At 48.0% G+C, this 20,366-nt stretch overlaps 2 protein-coding genes across 3 annotated transcripts; one reads left to right on the top strand and one right to left on the bottom strand.

The window, feature by feature from the left end:
- The first annotated feature begins 2,994 nt into the window (after positions 1 to 2,994).
- On the top strand, positions 2,995 to 5,256 carry LOC123131940 (cyclin-P3-1). 2 transcript variants are annotated; one of them, XM_044551673.1, is made up of 3 exons: positions 2,995 to 3,173; positions 4,033 to 4,454; positions 4,560 to 5,256. In XM_044551673.1, exons 2-3 carry the CDS (start codon positions 4,048 to 4,050, stop codon positions 4,870 to 4,872), a joined length of 720 nt encoding a protein of 239 aa, XP_044407608.1. In that variant the 5' UTR covers positions 2,995 to 3,173; positions 4,033 to 4,047; the 3' UTR covers positions 4,873 to 5,256. The 2 variants fall into 2 exon arrangements, with proteins under 2 accessions (XP_044407608.1, XP_044407616.1); XM_044551681.1 differs by having other exon boundaries at positions 3,282 to 4,454.
- Positions 5,257 to 5,425: 169 nt separating this feature from the next.
- Positions 5,426 to 8,709, bottom strand: LOC123131939 (uncharacterized). Its single transcript, XM_044551668.1, has 3 exons — positions 7,533 to 8,709; positions 7,230 to 7,337; positions 5,426 to 7,054 (listed from the first exon to the last, which is right to left on the bottom strand). Exons 1-3 carry the CDS (start codon positions 8,204 to 8,206, stop codon positions 5,995 to 5,997), a joined length of 1,842 nt encoding a protein of 613 aa, XP_044407603.1. The 5' UTR covers positions 8,207 to 8,709; the 3' UTR covers positions 5,426 to 5,994.
- Positions 8,710 to 20,366: the final 11,657 nt, after the last annotated feature.

Below are 20,366 nucleotides of genomic sequence, written 5' to 3'. Positions count from 1 at the left end.
ATGGCATCGGTAGGCGAAGAGGACATGCCGACCTTGAAACCCAACGCGAAGAAGATGGCCAAGGCGACGAATCGGAGGGAGATAGATGGTAGAAGCGAAGGAAGGTTGGGGATGCGGGGCGGATATTATTGATGGGGGAGGGGGAGAGACAATGGGGATGGGGATGGCCGTGTCTGGAGCGCTGCCGCCGCCGCGAGGAGAATCCAAAGCGCAAGAAGGGGATGGGTCTGACCAGGGGCGTGGGGCGTGGCTGCGTAGGGAAAATTAGATAGATTTTGTTTTTTCTTTTGAGGGAAATGACCTCACAAGGTGGGCTGTGTGGGACTGTATGATGTGTGACGTGGCTTGCTGTGATTGGATGCTGACGTGTCTACGTTGCATGTTGAGATAAATCAAGTAGTGGGGGTGAACTTCTTAAGTATATAGGATTATGAGTTGGGTCCATACCAATCAAGTATCTTGGGATGCCCATCTCAAATCGAGCATTGATGGTCATGGAACTTGAGCCCGTAGTCGACAAGGTGTTCAGGAGGGTTGAACTATGGCAAGGAAATCTTTTAGTCTTGAGCAGTAGGCTAGTGCTCATAAATGACTGCCTCACTAGCATCCCCAAGTTTATCACAAGGTTCTATCTTCTACAAGACGGTATTCACGAGAAAATTGGATAGGGTGTGATCTAGATTCTTCCGGGCTAAAGAGTTAGGCAAACAAAAATACCATAAGGTTAAGTGGAACGCCATTTGCTCATCAAAAGAAATTGGCGGGCTCGCAGTTACAAATCCCAAAATCATAAATTGGTGCCTGATCGCCGAATGGGCATGGAAATACTAATTGGATAAGGGGGTCAATGGCTAGATATATTTAAAACTAAATACCTAGTCGAGGGAGGAATGAACTTTCGGCCAAATACTAAGCTATCCCAATACGCGAGGGGAGTGAGGAAAGTTCGATCACTACTTGGATTGGGCATGAAATTTGAAGTGAAGGATGGTAGAGTGGCACTTTTCTAGTTGTTCGGTGACAACAATGACTGGTGTGGCTCTTTGACATTCGGGACGAAGGGACACCACCAGCTAGGGAGGCGCCCTCGTCTCACAACGAGTTTTGGTGCCGGAGCCTCATCCACTGAGAGTTCTTTTCCCGTTATTGGGTCACGCCTGGCCATGTATCCATTTGTGTCATGTTTTGTGCGTAAGCGTCATCGCAACTTTCCCTTACAACCTTTGTAAACTTCTAACGGCCTCATGTTTAGGCCGAGCAGATGACTTCACTCTATTTTTTTTATCAAACTAAGTTGCCTCTGGAGCCTCCAAATAAATAATAATAAAGTAAACTTTAAAAGTTGATCTTAGTTCACCAACCGGAATGAACTACTCCCTCCCATCCATATTACTTGTCGTTTAAACAGATGTATATAGCATCTTAATACATCTGTTTAAGCGACAAGTACATACAACTGGATCGGAGGAAGTAGCGATAAACCAATGCCGCCGCCACCACCAGACGACTAGGGAGGCGATCTCTTTCCTTCGATCTCCACCGGCCGGGGCGCTGCCCCCCTCTCCCTTTGGTCGCTGCTCCGGCGTTAGGAGGGAGGGAGACCCCGTTCCTCCGCTCTGTAGTTAGGTTTTGGATTTGTAGGTCGTGGTGCGTCGTTGAGGTGGTGGGAGCGGCTCCCGGGCGTATAAATCTGCCTCAACTCCACCCCTACACTGGCGGTGTCCTTCATGGCGGCGTCTTCGGAGTTGATGGAATCATGTCTCTACCGACCTCTCAGATCGGCAGCGTTAGGGTTCATGGATGGTGTTGGCGAGGCGGCGGCGGTGACTCCATCACGTATGTCTCTCCTTCTGCTTTGTCCCTGTTGCTGTGGCATTGTCTTCGATGTCATGGTGGAGTAGGGAGGTTTTGTCGTTCAAGAGTACGCGCATGCGGTTGTCTACGCAAGTGACAGTTGGAAGATGGAGTATCTTGTGCTGGGTCTGTGGTCGAAAGCTGACAGTTCTGGTTTCCTCCTTCAACATCGTCGTCATGCGGAGGTATCAGTTCTGAAGTTTGATGGCGTGTTCGGGGACATGTTGACCCGTTCCGATTCTTTCAACGGCTATGGTTTTGTTTCTGGCAAACTATTTTGGAGGTCTGTAAAGCTGGTGATAAGTGATGGAACCGCGTCGAGCTTGGGTGAAGAGGTGTTTTGTCTTTTTACCTTTTGGTGGCCGCTTCGGTGGCGTCGAAGGAAAGGGACAGACGCTGGTATTTTGCATATGATTTTTCTATCTTTTCAGTCATGCATGGTCGGTGTTTACGTGCCTTGTAATTTAGTCTTTATTCTATATAAATGAGACACGTATTATCATGAAAAAAACAATAAACTGATGCATTGTGTTGTCAGCCTCCAGCACGGACTCAACTTTGGATAATGTTTCCGACTAGGTGCCAAGCTGGGATAAGCGTGAATGAAGTGGAGGACGCATGGGTCTCCTCCTATTCCTGCTGCTACTGGTCTTCCGTTGTATCAGGGCCCATCCTCTCTATCTCCACCCCTGCTAAAATACTCCTACTCGATGAATCACATCGATAAGACGGCGACAAATAGCGTTCTTCCCTGTCCTTTTCCTCTTCGCACCGACAGATCCCGCAACAAATTAAATAGAAGAAATACAGTCCTGTATTTCTTTTGAGAGAGAGACAGATCCATATAGTAGGAAAAACCAAGAACCAAAGTTAACGAGCACCGGCCGTTGCATACGTGCTACTGGTGTCAAAAACGTTTTTATATTTTTGGACGGACGGAGTAGTAGTTTGCCATTTAATCACTTTATTAATGAACCAAACAGCATCGATGGTAAATTGGCCTTTGAAGACAAACAAGAGCCACGCCTGTCAGCAGATAATGACATGTCTCACATGATCACATCCCCTTCGTGATTACTGTATATTATAATAATAAACACACATGGCACACCTCCTCTCTCGCTCTCCCTCCCAGGCAGCATCCAAAGAAGCGGCTGGCTTTGCTGCTGCTGTTCCAACCGAAAAGGCGAGGAGAGACGGAGGAGGGGCGGCCGTCGGGAGGAGCGTGAGGCCGCCAGCTCCAGCTCGAGCTCAACCCTGAAGAAGAAGAAGAAGAAGGCCTCCTTCCCTTCCCCCGAGCTCAAGCCTAGAGCAAAGCTGTAAGAATCTCTATCTACCAAGCCTCTCCCTCCCGTGCGGTTTGTTGGCTAGTACTCCTAGATCTCAAGTTGCACAGCATAATGCTATCCTACCTACTACCTGCGCAGCTAGGTGCGGCATTTGGGTCTGGATGGGATTCCCACTCAATCTGCCGTGCCCTTCTTGCTCTATTCTCTTTCGAGCGAGCTAGGGTTGGTCCCGAAGGAGCGCAGGAGCGTCGGGGAAGCACAAATCTGCTTGCCCGCGTGCTCTGATGGGGCGGTGTGCCGGCTACTTTGGGGTGGATTTGGGCGCAGCTGCGTCAGGAAGGAGTGTTTCTTGCCACCTCTTTATGGTTGTTTATCCCCTCCGTTTGGTTGAGGGTTTAGGATTTCCCTTTATAAATGAGGCGAAATATACCAAAAATACTTGTTTCAAAAATAATAATACCAAAAATAGAAGACGAATAACCCTCTGGATGCCCCAAAAGGGAGCAACACCCAGCTACTTTGTGTCTTGCGTATCTTCTGAATGGGAAAAGGGAAAGGATTAGATTCATGCTGATGCTTGTTAATTTCTTGTGTGTGTTTTGGTGCATTCCTTGCCAAGACTGAAACTGTATTCCGATCAGTATGTTGTGCAATGAGAGAGCTAAGCATGGTGGTAGTACACCACTGCCTCACGGAATCTTGGTTCGGCTCCGCATCTTGTACAAGAACAGACGCGGCTGCGAGTTTTGTGCAGCAACTCTAAGCCTGGGAAAAATACCTCCAGCCTTCTTGCATTGAACTAGGATCAACTTTCTTGTGCCAAACCTTCAAAGTATCTACTGTCTGCTCTACCCATTTTTTTTACCAACAACTGTTCTGTCTTGTACAGTACTTATGTCTGCACATGGAGTCATCTACAGCTGATGCCGGTGACAAGCATCTGGGGAGCTACCTGACATTGGGTTTGACAGTATCGCAGTCAAAGAAAGGGGATACTAAGTTTCCAAAGGTCCTGTCGCTTCTTGCCACATATCTGGGCAGATCAGTTCAGAAGAATGAAGAATTACTAGGTTCTAATGGAATAAAGGAGTCGACCACCATCTTTCATGGCCAGAAGGTGCCAGATCTCAGTATACAGCTCTATGCAGAGCGCATTTTCAAATATGCCGAGTGCAGTCCATCCTGCTTTGTGTTGGCACTTGTCTACATGGAGAGATATCTACAGCAGCCAAATGTGTACATGACGCCCTTCAGTGTTCATCGCTTGCTGATTACAAGTGTGGTGGTTGCTGCCAAATTCACAGATGATGCGTAAGTGTACCCAATGCAACTGCAATTCAGCTGTATTTTGTGTATATCACAAACATGTACAGGTTTCCCAGAAACTTTCTCAAAATCTCAATGCATCTCCTGCAGGTTTTTCAACAATGCATTCTATGCTAGGGTGGGAGGAATCAGCACAATTGAGATGAATCGTCTCGAGCTGGATTTGTTGTTTAATCTGGACTTCAGGCTTAAAGTGAACCTAGAGACATTCGGGAGCTACTGCTTGCAGCTGGAGAAACATGCACCTGTGTCACCAGAGAGACTGCCGGTTCAGGTTCATTGTGTCAGTGTCAAAGGATCTAAAGATTTGAGCTATAGCAGCAGTGCTAGCGCCGACGAGTTTTGCCAGAGCAAGCTTGTTCGCCAAAGCTACAGCAGTCAGGCTCTCCAAGGATGCAGCTGACCAATCTATTTATGGCCTAAAGTTTTGCAAAGCACGTGACCTGATTACTGATAATTCTTTTAGATCTGACATTTGTGGATTCAGATTGCATTAAGTTGTTCTGGGGGTGTTTGATTAGTAGGGCTTTGATTCTACTCCCTCTGTAAAGTAGATGATCTAAACGATCTTATATTTCTTTACAGAGGGAGTATTTTACTTCTGTAACACTGTAATTCTTGCAAACCACTTTGTTTAAAATGTTCACAATCGAGTTGGGAAACAACAGGTCTGAACATTGTTCATGTCCTGTGATATCCAATGCCGCGGTTTAACCGGTTCTGTTGCCAAGTAGCCTGTCGGCAAAGATGAATCAAGGTTTTCCAAGATCTGTGAATGGACTGTTCATTCTCCATGCATCTTCTGATTCTGTTTGAGTCGCATAACAGGATCTGTGATGATTCCCACCGGCATTGTTGCAACAAGGAATTTATAAAACGAATTACTTTCCTGAACACAAGACCATGACTACGAGAGACATTGCCAAAGCATGAAAACAGAGCCAACGCCTCAGATGCACATTCGACTCAGAATATTTGAGTGGTGCAGCATATAATTCGAAACAGATGCTATGAAAAGGCTGGACCCACCTGCAGCTTCAACACCCCCACGCTACTCTAGTTTTGTTATCTGTAAGTAACATGAGCAAATTAGTTTTATGAGGGGAAGAGACCATCCAGACTGGTATTTTTCTGTCTGATACTCAGCTTTAAATTTCTGTACGTGTTCTCTGGGCAGTCCTCAAACGTTATCCCTTAATTAGACTAGTAGAGTAGATATCTGGGCAGTCGTAAAGAAATCCACAATTCTAGTCATGAGCGGATTGTAAAATTAACTACTCCCTCCGATCCATATTAATCGAGAGAGGGGATTGTACTACAATTTAGGTGCAAGGAAAGGAGAATTCATATTCCTATGTTTTTCCTCCACTTGTCCTATGAATCAAAGAACAACTTGTCACCAGAATACAAAGATAAAACAATACTACAAATAATGTGATAGTAGTACACATGTATATTTATTACTATTCATTATTCAGGAGAAAGACAAAGCACAGTAGTAGATGGAGTTGGATCATCAAAATACTTATAAAGCAAAGGCATAGTTTGTCAAGATGGGCTCCTCATGATGGACAGATGAAACAGCAACATCAACATGCTTGACTCTGACAGGCCGTTTTTTCCCTCCGGGTGCATCTTCACGCTCCACGATCACGGTGGTGGCAGTCAGGGAATGACTATCAGTAAAAGGATCCGGAGTAAAATACCCTTGGATCACGCAGAAGACAATGCCACCAGCAGAGATGCTGTCCTCCTCCTTACCAATGCACTCAAAGCTCATAAACCTTCTGTCGGAGAACTTGTCCCAGGGAAATTCCAGCACCATGGGAGCACCAAGGATAAATTTTCCATCATCTTGAGCCAACTCATAAGCCTCAAGGCCTTCATCCCAGCAGGCATACACAAAACCCTCCGCAAAAATGCATCGCCCATTCAGCAAACCGATTTCGCCGAGCCACCTGCTCATACTTGGTGGCTCCACAACAAACCACTTACCACCATGCCTCAGGTCACACAAGAAACACCTCTCCGTGTCGAAATCCGAGATCAGAAATGCGCCGTCGCCTACGTCGACAAATCCAAAAACCTTAATCTCTTGCTCCAAATCCAAATCCCCCGATGTTCGGCGATAGACCCACTGTAAAGTCTGCCTATCAAGAGTATAGACAGCCATCAACTTCTCGCCGATGGCGACAATGTCTTCACCAGCTCGGAAGACGGCCGAAAAATAGACACTGCCCGGTCTGCTCTCGACGAGGGAGTAGGACATACTGCTCAGATCAACCTTGTACTGGCTATGGTGTGGGAAAGAAGGGATGACAAACAACTGGGATCCGTCATGTACAAAATGCCAGGTTGCAGGGAAATCTACACTGACACCTCCATCTCTAATTGTGTCTAGACACAACTGTGGTTCTAGCACACTTGCATCACATCTCAACTTTCCTCCAGTAGTAGAGATTTGATATAACACAGATTGCTGATCAACCTGGCATATGAAATACAGATCACATTTGGTCACCACTTTGCAGTCCACAAGACTGCCTGCGGTCCAAACCAGTTCGCCCTTTCGTTTCAAATAATTCCTGCAGGTGGAAATTGCAATTGTTAAAGCACACAAGTGAGGTAAATGCTCCCAGAGTATCAAAAGCCAAGTAACTAATTTAAGAAAAGCTGTTTCCAGTAACTAATTGTTATAGTATCACCCAAGACATGATGAGAAAGTTGTACTTGAACTAACTGAAGACGAGAAAATCGAACCTGCAGCATTTAAGCATTTCTTGGGAATCTTCAACAGGGTGGTCGAACCCTCCGAACATTGCGCGCAGTGAGGTATCATCCACCTTGCATGCATCGTCAGTATATGCCCTGGTTCACCAATAAAAATATACAAAGTCAAATTTTACGTAAATGACAGCACAGCAACTTCTTGATAGTTTTCATCAAATGATGTCCACTTATAAAGTACTAGTGCAATCAAGAACAACTCGAAGCCCCAATTCCAACTTTTGTTCAAGCGGAAACCAACTTATTATTAGAACTTAAAAATGCAGGCACACTTACTGCAAAGTGGCAAAAGTGTCATAGTGATTGTACTGATACGATTTTTCTCTGAGCATGTCCACCCTGCGGCATGTGGAGTACAGGACCTCGATGCCGTGGACAGGGCTGCCTTCACCGTCGTCTGATCCGGCTGCGCTCCGGACGCGGAACGTGGTGATCATCGCATGCCGCGCGTCGCAGCTGCACGCCTCGTACATGTTGATCCACACCGCGCACAGCATCTGGCCCGCGAGCTGAACGATGAAGCCACGCCCTTCGTTGTAGTACGGCCACAGCATGTCGACCATCACCGGCGGCTCGAGCGGCGCGTCCTCCTCCTCCTCCGGCGAGTACTTGTAGGCAAACAGAGTGGTGCCATTGATGAAAAAGATCGCGCCTTCCTCCTGGACATGCACTGCCCTGCCGGAGATATATTCATAATCGGAGGCCTTGTCGGTAGCAGTGCGGACACGGGTCAAGGAGCCGGTGGCGCAGTTGAAGCAGAAGAAGGTGGAATCGATGAGTGACAGCAGGATGAACTTGTCGTCGATGACAGCGTAGCCCCGGAGCAGAGGGCCAGCGAATAGGGATTGGTATGTACGCTCCAGCCGTTCCAGGGAGTGGTGGCTGGCAGCCACGTCCCATCCGTGGCCTCCTTTGTCAAGCCTATGCACAAGGAGGCGCCAGCTGAACATGCCCGGACTGTCCTCGATTCTCTCTGTCAATACGGCTGGTGCCCAGAGCTCGCCATGGGCCGAGACGGCGTGGTATGACCCGGCCCGACGAGGTCACGCGGAAGCGGTGCAGGCGGAGGTTGTGGAGGTGCTGGTCGGCGCATGTGCAGCCGACGAGGACCGACCACTGGGGGCGGTCGTCGGCGCCGTCCTTGTCCTGGATGCGCCGGTAGTCCATGCCGGGGGCGTAGCGCTGGATGCTGTCCGAGCACTTTAGGCGCCAGCGACAGAAGCATCGGAAAAGGTAGCAGTAGGGGACTGCCGCCGCCGTCTGTCTGTGGCCAGCCGCCGCCATCGATTAGAGACTAGCTATTGCTAGGTTTTCCTCTTTTCTTTTCAAAATACCCTCCTCTTTCGCCGATTATAGTAAGACTGGAGGGTGAAAACAATGAAGAATATGCAGCGGGGAGCGGACGGAAGCGGCTAGTCTCTGATCGATGGCGGCGGCTGGCCATGGAGGAGGGTTATTTCCTTTTTCCGTATCGATGGAGGAGAGTTCGACCCGACACACCCTACTAGATCGTGTTTTGAGAGGAAACCGGAGAGTTAGGCCAACTCCACCGCGCGACCCCAAACGGACGTCCGCTTTATCCAGATTCTGTCCATTTGGAAAGGGATTTGGGGTCGTGTCCGGGCGTGTTTTGGGATGCGGTGGCCGTACGCACAGCGTGCAGCCGCATCCATTTGCCCCATCCTGTCCGCGTATATTTCTTTAGTCCTTAAACTTTTTTTATCATTCATTTTTGGTACATAATAATACATCATCACATTTTGACTAGTAAAGCAAGGCCAAAGAAAATAAGAACCACAAGAATACATTTGAGAAGATACCCAACTTCCATAACTGCTCCCTTGAGTTGGGTTAGCGCCTTCTCGATGCACTCATTGTTGATTTGTGGAGGAGGCACGACGTTGCCTCCTCCTTTCTTCTTCAAGACAGAAGTCGACGTTGCTTCCTCACACGTAGTATCGTGCCTTGTTGCTTCTTCGCACGTAGTATCGTGCCTAGCCTCTAATCTAGCAACAAGTGCACTTGTCTCATCTAAAGCCTCTAGGCTAGCTAAAAGTGCACGAACATGCAATACATTTCGCTCTATCAACATATCGATGTACTCTTCTTCCCAATACCAAAACTTGCATCTGTTCTACACAATAAGACTTAAAGTTAGCACCACTAGTCTAATCGAAAGCACAAACCGAAGCTAAAAGAGCACATACCCCATCGTTTAAGCACTTGATGAACATCCATCCGGGATGCTCCAGCGTTGTAGACACGCGGCGCACGACCTGTTGGGGAACGTTGCAGAAAATTAAAATTTTTCCTACGGTTTCACCAAGATCCATCTATGAGTTCATCTAAGCAACGAGTCTAGGGAGAGAGTTTGCATCTACATACCACTTGTAGATCGTGTGCGGAAGCTTGCAAGGTGATGATGTAGTCGTACTCGACGTGATCCAAATCACCGATGACCAGCGCCAAACGGACGGCACCTCCGCGTTCAACACACGTACGGGACGGGAGACGTCTCCTCCTTCTTGATCCAGCAAGGGGGAAGGAGAGGTTGATGAAGATCCAGCAGCACGACGGCGTGGTGGTGGATGCAGGGCGTCACAACAGCAGGGCTTCGCCGAGACTACGAGGGAGAGACGTAACGGGGGGAGGTGGAGGCGCCAGGGGCTGGTGTGTTCTCCTCCTCTCCCCCCCACTATATATAGGGGTGCCAAGGGGGGGGGGGGGGGCGCCGGCCCTAGTAGATGAGATCTACTAGGGGGGCGGCGGCCTAGGGGAGGTTTCCCTCCCCCCCCAAGGCACCTAGGGGTGCCTTCCACCACTAGGACTCCTCCTAGGGGGAAACCCTAGGCGCATGGGCCTATAGGGGCTGGTGCCCTTGGCCCATGATGGCCAAGGCGCACCCCCTACAGCCCATGTGGCCCCCCGGGACAGGTGGCCCCACCCGGTGGACCCCCGGGACCCTTCCGGTGGTCCCGGTACAATACCGATAACCCCGAAACTTGTCCCGATGCCCGAAATAGCACTTCCTATATATAATTCTTTACCTCCGGACCATTCCGGAACTCCTCGTGACGTCCGGGATCTCATCCGGGACTCCGAACAACATTCGGGTTTCTGCATATACATATCTTCATAACCCTAGCGTCACCGAACCTTAAGTGTGTAGACCCTACGGGTTCGGGAGACATGCAGACATGAACGAGACGCTCTCAGTCAATAACCATCAGCGGGATCTGGATACCCATGATGGCTCCCACATGCTCCTCGATGTTGTCAAAGTATTCACACGTGTATTACGATTTCCGGATAATACAGTTATAGCATGAATAAAAGACAATTATCATGAACAATGAAATATAATAATACTTTTATTATTGCCTCTAGGGCATATTTCCAACAGTCTCCCACTTGCACTAGAGTCACCAATCTAGTTACATTGTGATGAATCGAACACCCATAGAGTTCTGGTGTTGATCATGTTTTGCACGCGAGAGAGGTTTAGTCAGCGGATCTGCGACATTCAGATCCGTGTGCACTTTGCAAATCTCCATGTCTCCATCTTGAACATTTTCACGGATGGAGTTGAAACGACGCTTGATGTGCCTGGTCTTCTTGTGAAACCTGGGCTCCTTTGCGAGGGCAATAGCTCCAGTGTTGTCACAGAAAAGTTTGATCGGCCCCGACGCATTGGGTATGACTCCTAGGTCGGTGATGAACTCCTTCACCCAAATCGCTTCATGTGCTGCCTCCGAGGCTGCCATGTACTCCGCTTCACACGTAGATCCCGCCACGACGCTCTGCTTGCAGCTGCACCAGCTTACTGCTCCACCATTCAACATATACACGTATCCGGTTTGTGACTTAGAGTCATCCAGATCTGAGTCGAAGCTAGCGTCGACGTAACCCTTTACGACGAGCTCTTCGTCTCCTCCATAAACGAGAAACATGTCCTTTGTCCTTTTCAGGTACTTCAGGATATTCTTGACCGCTATCCAGTGTTCCTTGCCGGGATTACTTTGGTATCTTGCTACCAAACTTATGGCAAGGTTTACATCGGGTCTGGTACACAGCATGGCATACATAATAGATCCTATGGCTGAAGCATAGGGGATGACACTCATCTCTTCTTTATCTTTTGCCGTGGTCGGTGACTGAGCTGAGCTCAGTCTCATACCTTGTAACATAGGCAAGAACCCCTTCTTGGACTGATCCATTCTGAATCTCTTCAAAATCTTATCAAGGTATGTGCTTTGTGAAAGACCTATGAGGCGTCTCGATCTATCTCTATAGATCTTGATGCCTAATATATAAGCAGCTTCTCCAAGGTCCTTCATTGAAAAACACTTATTCAAGTAGGCCTTAATGCTGTCCAGAAATTCTATATTATTTCCCATCAGGAGTATGTCATCTACATATAATATGAGAAATGCTACAGAGCTCCCACTCACTTTCTTGTAAATGCAGGCTTCTCCATAAGTCTGCATAAACCCAAACGCTTTGATCATCTCATCAAAGCGAATGTTCCAACTCCGAGATGCTTGCACCAGTCCATAAATGGATCGCTGGAGCTTGCACACTTTGTTAGCGTTCTGAGGATCGACAAAACCTTCCGGCTGCATCATATACAGTTCTTCCTTAAGATGCCCGTTAAGGAATGCTGTTTTGACGTCCATCTGCCATATCTCATAATCATAGTATGCGGCAATTGCTAACATGATTCGGACGGACTTTAGCTTCGCTACGGGAGAGAATGTCTCGTCGTAGTCAATCCCTTGAACCTGTCGATAACCCTTAGCGACAAGTCGAGCTTTATAGATGGTAACATTTCCATCCGCGTCCGTCTTCTTCTTAAAGATCCATTTGTTTTCTATCGCTCGCCGATCATCGGGCAAGTCTGTCAAAGTCCATACTTTGTTTTCATACATGGATTCTATCTCGGATTTCATGGCTTCAAGCCATTTGTTGGAATCCGGGCCCGCCATTGCTTCTTCATAGTTCGAAGGTTCATTGTTGTCTAACAACATGATTTCCAGGACAGGGTTGCCGTACCACTCTGGTGCGGAACGTGTCCTTGTGGACCTACGAAGTTCAGCAGTAACTTGATCCGAAGTACTTTGATCATTATCATGGTTTTCCTCTTCAGTTGGTGTGGGCATCACAGGAACGGTTTCCTGTGCTGCGTCACTATCCCGCTCAAGAGGTAGTACTTCATCGAGTTCTACTTTCCTCCCACTTACTTCTTTCGAGAGAAACTCTTTTTCCAGAAAGCATCCGTTTTGGCAACAAAGATCTTGCCTTCGGATCTTAAGTAGAAGGTATACCCTATAGTTTCCTTAGGGTATCCTATGAATACGCATTTTTCCGACTTGGGTTCGAGCTTTTCAGGTTGAAGTTTCTTGACATAAGCTTCGCATCCCCAAACTTTTAGAAATGACAGCTTAGGTTTCTTTCCAAACCATAATTCATACGGTGTCGTCTCAACGGATTTAGACGGTGCCCTATTTAAAGTGAATGTAGCTGTCTCTAGAGCGTATCCCCAAAATAATAGCGGTAAATCGGTAAGAGACATCATAGACCGCACCATATCCAATAGAGTGCGATTACGACGTTCGGACACACCGTTTCGCTGAGGTGTTCCAGGCGGCGTGAACTGTGAAACGATTCCACATTTCTTTAAGTGTGTACCAAATTCGTGACTTAAGTATTCTCCTCCACGATCTGATCGTAAGAATTTTATCTTTCGGTCACGTTGATTCTCCACCTCATTCTGAAATTCCTTGAACTTTTCAAAGGTCTCAGACTTGTGTTTCATTAAGTAGACATACCCATATCTACTCAAGTCATCTGTGAGAGTGAGAACATAACGATATCCTCCGCGAGCCTCAACGCTCATTGGACCGCACACATCGGTATGTATGATTTCCAACAAGTTGGTTGCTCGCTCCATTGTTCCGGAGAACGCAGTCTTGGTCATTTTGCCCAAGAGGCATGGTTCGCACGTGTCAAACGATTCATAATCAAGAGACTCTAAAAGTCCATCGGCATGGAGCTTCTTCATGCGCTTGACACCAATGTGACCAAGGCGGCAGTGCCACAAGTATGTGGGACTATCGTTATCAACTTTAAATCTTTTGGCATCTACACTATGAACATGTGTAATATTACGCTCGAGATTCATTAAGAATAAACCATTGACCATCGGAGCATGACCATAAAACATATCTCTCATATAAATCGAACAACCATTATTCTCAGACTTAAATGAGTAGCTATCTCGTATTAAACGAGATCCAGATACAATGTTCATGCTCAAACTTGGCACTAAATAACAATTATTGAGGTTCAAAACTAATCCCGTAGGTAAATGTAGAGGCAGCGTGCCGACGGCGATCACATCGACTTTGGAACCATTCCCGACGCGCATCGTCACCTCGTCCTTTGCCAGTCTCCGTTTATTCCGCAGCTCCTGCTGTGAGTTACAAATATGAGCAACGGCACCGGTATCAAATACCCAGGAGTTACTACGAGTACTGGTAAGGTACACATCAATCACATGTATATCAAATATACCTTTGGTGTTGCCGGCCTTTTTATCCGCTAAGTATTTGGGGCAGTTCCGCTTCCAGTGACCCTTCCCCTTGCAATAAAAGCACTCAGTCTCAGGCTTGGGTCCATTCTTTGACTTCTTCCCGGCAACTGGCTTACCAGGCGCGGCAACATCTTTGCCGTCCTTCTTGAAGTTCTTCTTACCCTTGCCCTTCTTGAACTTAGTGGTCTTATTGACCATCAACACTTGATGTTCTTTCTTGATTTCAGCCTCTGCTGACTTCAGCATCGAGAACACTTCAGGAATGGTCTTTTCCATTCCCTGCATGTTGTAGTTCATCACAAAGCTCTTGTAGCTTGGTGGGAGCGACTGGAGGATTCTGTCAATGACCGCCTCATCTGGGAGGTTAATGTTCAGCTGGGTCATACGGTTGTGCAACCCAGACATCTTTAGGATGTGCTCACTGACAGAACTGTTCTCGTCCATCTTACAACTGTAGAACTTGTCGGAGACATCATATCTCTCGACCCGGGCATGAGCTTGGAAAACTAGTTTCAGCTCTTCGAACATCTCATATGCTCCGTGATACTCAAAACGCTTTTGGAGCCCCGGTTCTAAGCTGTAAAGCATGCCGCACTGAACGAGGGAGTAATCATCAGCGCGAGACTGCCAAGCATTCATAATGTCTTGGTTCTCTGGGACGGGAGCGTCACCTAGCGGTCCTTCTAGGACATATTGTTTCCTGGCAGCTATGAGGATGATCCTCAGGTTCCGGACCCAGTCCGTATAGTTGCTGCCATCATCTTTCAGCTTGGTTTTCTCTAGGAACGCGTTGAAGTTCATGTTGACATTAGCGTTGGCCATTGATCTACAAGACATATTTGCAAAGGTTTTAGACTAAGTTCATGATAATAAAGTTCTAATCAAATTATGAACTCCCACTTAGATTAGATATCCCTTTAGCCATCTAAGTGTTACACGATCCGAGTCGACTAGTCCGTGTCCGATCATCACGTGAGACGGACTAGTCATCGTTGGTGAACATTTTCATGTTGATCGTATCTTCCATACGACTCGTGTTCGACCTTTCGGTCTCCGTGTTCCGAGGCCATGTCTGCACATGCTAGGCTCATCAAGTTAACCCTAAGTGTTTTCGCTGTGTAAAACTGTCTTACACCCGTTGTATGTGAACGTAAGAATCCATCACACCCGATCATCACGTGGTGCTTAGAAACGACGAACTGTAGCAACGGTGCACAGTTAGGGGAGAACACTTCTTGAAATTTTATAAGGGATCATCTTATTTACTAGCGTCGTCCTAAGTAAACAAGATGCATAATACATAATAAACATCACATGCAATTATATAGTTGTGACATGATATGGCCAATATCATATAGCTCCATTGATCTTCATCTTCGGGGCTCCATGATCATCTTGTCACCGGCTTGACACCATGATCTCCATCATCATGATCTCCATCATCGTGTCTTCATGAAGTTGTCACGCCAACGACTACTTCTACTTCTATGACTAACGTTTAGCAATAAAGTAAAGTAGTTTACATGACGTTATTCAATGACACGCAGGTCATACAAAAAATAATGACAACTCCTATGGCTCCTGCCGGTTGTCATACTCATCGACATGCAAGTCGTGAATCCTATTACAAAGAACATGATCTCATACATCACAATTCATCATTCATCACAACTTCTGGCCATATCACATCACATGATCAATTGCTGCAAAAACAAGTTAGACGTCCTCTAATTGTTGTTGCATCTTTTACGTGGCTGCAATTGGGTTCTAGCAAGAACGTTTTCTTACCTACGAATCACCACAACGTGATTTTGTCAACTTCTATTTACCCTTCATAAGGCCCCTGTTCATCGATTCCGCTACAACTAAGGTGGGAGAGACAGACACCCGCCAGCCACCTTATGCAACTTGTGCATGTCAGTCGGTGGAACCGGTCTCACGTAAGCGTACGTGTAAGGTTGGTCCGGGCCGCTTCATCCCACAATACCGTTGAGCAAGAAAAGACTAGTAGAGGCAAGTAAGATGACAAAATCCACGCCCACAACAAAGTTGTGTTCTACTCGTGCAAAGAGAACTACGCATAGACCTAGCTCATGATGCCACTGTTGGGGAACGTTGCAGAAAATTAAAATTTTTCCTACGGTTTCACCAAGATCCATCTATGAGTTCATCTAAGCAACGAGTCTAGGGAGAGAGTTTGCATCTACATACCACTTGTAGATCGCGTGTGGAAGCTTGCAAGGTGATGATGTAGTCGTACTCGACGTGATCCAAATCACCGATGACCAGCGCCAAACGGACGACACCTCCGCGTTCAACACACGTACGGGACGGGAGACGTCTCCTCCTTCTTGATCCAGCAAGGGGGAAAGAGAGGTTGATGAAGATCCAGCAGCACGACGGCGTGGTGGTGGATGCAGGGCGTCACAGCAGCAGGGCTTCGCCGAGACTACGAGGGAGAGACGTAACGGGGGGAGGTGGAGGCGCCAGGGGCTGGTGTGTTCTCCTCCTCTCCCCCCCCCACTATATATAGGGGTGCCAAGGGGGGGGCACCGGCCCTAGTATATGAGATCTACTAGGGGGGGCGGCGGCCTAGGGGAGGTTTCCCTCCCCCCCAAGGCACCTAGGGGTGCCTTCCACCACTAGGACTCCTCCTAGGGGGAAACCCTAGGCGCATGGGCCTATAGGGGCTGGTGCCCTTGGCCCATGATGGCCAAGGCGCACCCCCTACAGCCCATGTGGCCCCCCGGGACAGGTGGCCCCACCCGGTGGACCCCCGGGACCCTTCCGGTGGTCCCGGTACAATACCGATAACCCCGAAACTTGTCCCGATGCCCGAAATAGCACTTCCTATATATAATTCTTTACCTCCGGACCATTCCGGAACTCCTCGTGACGTCCGGGATCTCATCCGGGACTCCGAACAACATTCGGGTTTCTGCATATACATATCTTCATAACCCTAGCGTCATCGAACCTTAAGTGTGTAGACCCTACGGGTTCGGGAGACATGCAGACATGACCGAGACGCTCTCAGTCAATAACCATCAGCGGGATCTGGATACCCATGATGGCTCCCACATTCTCCTCGATGTTGTCATCGGATGAACCACTATGTCGAGGATTCGATCAAACCCTGTATGCAATTCCCTTTGTCAATCGGTACGTTACTTGCCCGAGACTCGATCGTCGGTATCCCAATACCTTGTTCAGTCTCGTTACCGGCAAGTCACTTTACTCGTACCGTAATGCATGATCCCGTGTCCAACACCTTGGTCACATTGAGCTCAATATGATGATGCATTACCGAGTGGGCCCAGAGATACCTCTCCGTCATACGGAGTGACAAATCCCAGTCTCGATCCGTGTCAACCCAACAGCTACTTTCGGAGATACCTGTAATGCACCTTTATAGTCACCCAGTTACGTTGTGACGTTTGGTACACCCAAGGCACTCTTACGGTATCCGGGAGTTACACGATCTCATGGTCGAAGGAAGAGATACTTGACACTTGCAAAGCTCTAGCAAAACGAACTACACGATCTTTTATGCTATGCTTAGGATTGGGTCTTGTCCATCACATCATTCTCCTAATGATGTGATCCCGTTATCAACGACATCCAATGTCCATAGTCAGGAAACCATGACTATCTGTTGATCACAACGACCTGGTCAACTAGAGGCTTACCAGGGACATGTGTGGTCTAAGTATTCACACGTGTATTACGATTTCCGGATAATACAGTTATAGCATGAATAAAAGACAATTATCATGAACAATGAAATATAATAATACTTTTATTATTGCCTCTAGGGCATATTTCCAACACGACCACCCTTGGGCAGTGGTCGCACTTGATGAGGGGCAACGGTGCGCCAACGAGCTTTTGGGCAAGCACCGAGCCCGGCTGGCCGCCATTCGCGTATCTGCCGGCGGGCCACCGACGGTGCAGATCCGAGCGGCTAGAGGACGAGCCACTGCCTGCATGTGGCCTTGAGGCCCTGCCAGGGCCTTCCGGTGAGGTTCCAGGCCAGTCCATGGCGCGGCCCGGCCTCCCACAGCCGGGCGAGCTCAAGACAGACCGGATCCGCCCCAAATTCGGCCGGCGGGCGCGCAAACAAGGTGGCCGTGCTTGGGTAGCTTGGCGGTGACGAGAGGAAGGGGCTTGGCAAGCGCGCGTCCGAGTTGCACGGCTGCAATGGCAGCGGGCGGCCGGCGGCGGCGAGGGGAAGAGAGGGGAAGAGTGGAGTAGATGCGGCCGGAGGGAGGGAGGGGGGCGGATAGAAAAAGGTCTGTCCTGTGCCACCGACGGGCGGGCCAGGGGAGGACACGCGCAGACGACCCGCGCGTTCGCGTGGTGTCCGTTTCACCCCAAAAGCGGCGCAAACTTGGGCCGCGGATGGGTCGAAAGCGGACACAAAGCGGACAAAAGTTCGTTTGCGCCCGCGCGTTGGGCCGTCTCGTTTGTTCCTTTTACCCCAAACGGACGGGGGCGGATAGGATAGGGCCGCGCGATGGAGTTGGCCTTATCGGCCCGGTCCCTGACCCCGATCATATCAACCATTTGAAGCGCGTCCTTGTTTGCAACAACCCCTTTGTTGCAGGAAGGATTGCAACACCATCTTTGCTGCGTAAGCATTGCAACACCACCCTACGTAAGCATTGCAACAACATCCTTGTTGCGAAAGCATTGCAACACAATCCTTATTGCGGAGAGCTTGAGCGCGAGGAAGAAGATGAAGGCGAGAGGAATGAGATCGTATCGCCTTATCCCTTATATGGGGAGGCAAAAATAAATTGGCGTCACCATGTGGCATTATATCCCCTCCCACTTCCCCACAATTGCGTTAATCACGCGCATGAATCGAGGTTACAATCGCGGGCACAACTGTTAATCCCATCGGAGATCGAGGTGCACGCCTGTTGCCGATGGGACGTGGTCTGGTTGGGCCCCTAGCCCACTCCTGCACTTCATGTTGACCGTTAGGTCAAAGCAAACACGTGGCCAAGTAGGCCCATGGATAAGACCGGTATGGTTCGTCAGAGCCGGGCAGAATGACTTTTGACTGCACAATGCGGGAACTTATCCCGCCAAGCAGCTGGCTGCGTAGGAAATCCTTCCTGCGCGCAGGTCGACCGTCTCCTTCAAGACTTCCAGGATCGAGGTGGTTCACATCACCTTGGGGGCAACACGACATTTGGAGGCCGACTGCATGAAGACACTCACTAGTAGAAAAAGGGGCAAATCTGAGACACATTAGTGCCGGTTTGATTTTGAGCCGGCACTAATGTGTCCATTAGTGCCGGTTCCAACGGCTAGGCGGGCGGACATCATTAGTACCGGTTCATGGGCAACATTTAGTACCGGTTCATGCCACGAACCGGTACTAATGATGCTGTGTCAGGCTGTGGGCCCCACGAACACCTTTAGTACTGGTTCAGAGTTTCTTATTAAGCTGATTTTTAGTCCCACCTCGCTAGGAGAGAGGCAGTAGGAGCGGTTTATAAGCCGTGAGTGCAGAGACGATGAAGGAGAGGCGCAATGCTCACCTGCAGGTTGCTTAGCTTCAAGCCTTTCGGAATAGAATAAATTGCACGGAGCTGTGTGCAGTGTAGTCTACCCTATTCCGAAAGGCTTGAAGCTAATTAACGAGCATTGCGCCTTTTTTTATTTTTAATAACTTATTACAACTCCGGACTTTTTGTGTTACGGCAAAAACTGGATGCACTTCGTGTACAAACTGAACAATCTCTTTCGAAGTATCAGGGCCGGTTTCGGACGAAAACTCATCTGTTACACCGACACTTAATTTTTTAAACTTATTACAACTTCAGACATTTTTGCGTTTAGTACGCACCATTCTAAGCCACGTCATCAATTTTCAACCCTTTCTGACATCATTTGCTCCCCTAGCACGAACCGGTACTAAAGAGGTTGTGGCAGGGCTATTTTTAGTCCCACCTCGCTCCCCTAGCAAGATTTTGACCACCTTAAATATGATACTTCTCAAACTATCACAAGCATATGGTCTTCATTGAACTCTATGTGTAGGATCTGTGGCTGCAATAGGAGTCTTCGCCGGTTCTTAAATCGGTTTGACAATTTAGATTCTATACAAAAAGATCATTGATGATCAATGTATTTTTTATGTACTTCTCTGTAGCAGTAGCGCGTTTTGGCTGAAAGGCGATACTGATCAATGTATTTTTTCTGTGTTCAGATGCACAATTTAAATATGTTACTTCTCAAACTATCACAAGCATTTGGTCTTCCAACACGTTTTGACATCATTTGCTGTTTTTCAGTCACCGATTTGTTTAGATCAGAGCTAAATGACCGTGAAAATGAAAATCACTACAAAACAAACTCTGAAAATGTTGAAGGTATCATCATTTCACCCGCATAGGAAGAAGAGGAAGAAGAGGGAGAAGAGGAAGAGGAAGAAGAAGAAGAAGAAGAAGAAGAAGAAGAAGAAGAAGAAGAAGAAGAAGAAGAAGAAGAAGAAGAAGAAGAAG

This window comes from Triticum aestivum, chromosome 1B (genome assembly GCF_018294505.1).
Source record: "Triticum aestivum cultivar Chinese Spring chromosome 1B, IWGSC CS RefSeq v2.1, whole genome shotgun sequence".
Classification (NCBI taxonomy): Eukaryota; Viridiplantae; Streptophyta; class Magnoliopsida; order Poales; family Poaceae; genus Triticum; species Triticum aestivum.
This window is presented reverse-complemented; position numbering and strand designations above follow the sequence as displayed.

Excerpts from the sequence above, each read along its gene's own strand:
- LOC123131940 (XM_044551673.1), top strand. The coding sequence starts at position 4,048 with ATGGAGTCATCTACAGCTGATGCCGGTGACAAGCATCTGGGGAGCTAC. Across the intron at positions 4,455-4,559 it reads GCCAAATTCACAGATGATGC|GTTTTTCAACAATGCATTCT; the intron begins GTAAGTGTACCC and ends CATCTCCTGCAG.
- LOC123131939 (XM_044551668.1), bottom strand. The coding sequence starts at position 8,206 with ATGTTCAGCTGGCGCCTCCTTGTGCATAGGCTTGACAAAGGAGGCCAC. Across the intron at positions 7,338-7,532 it reads GACACTTTTGCCACTTTGCA|GGCATATACTGACGATGCAT; the intron begins GTAAGTGTGCCT and ends TTGGTGAACCAG. Across the intron at positions 7,055-7,229 it reads GAAATGCTTAAATGCTGCAG|GAATTATTTGAAACGAAAGG; the intron begins GTTCGATTTTCT and ends TTCCACCTGCAG.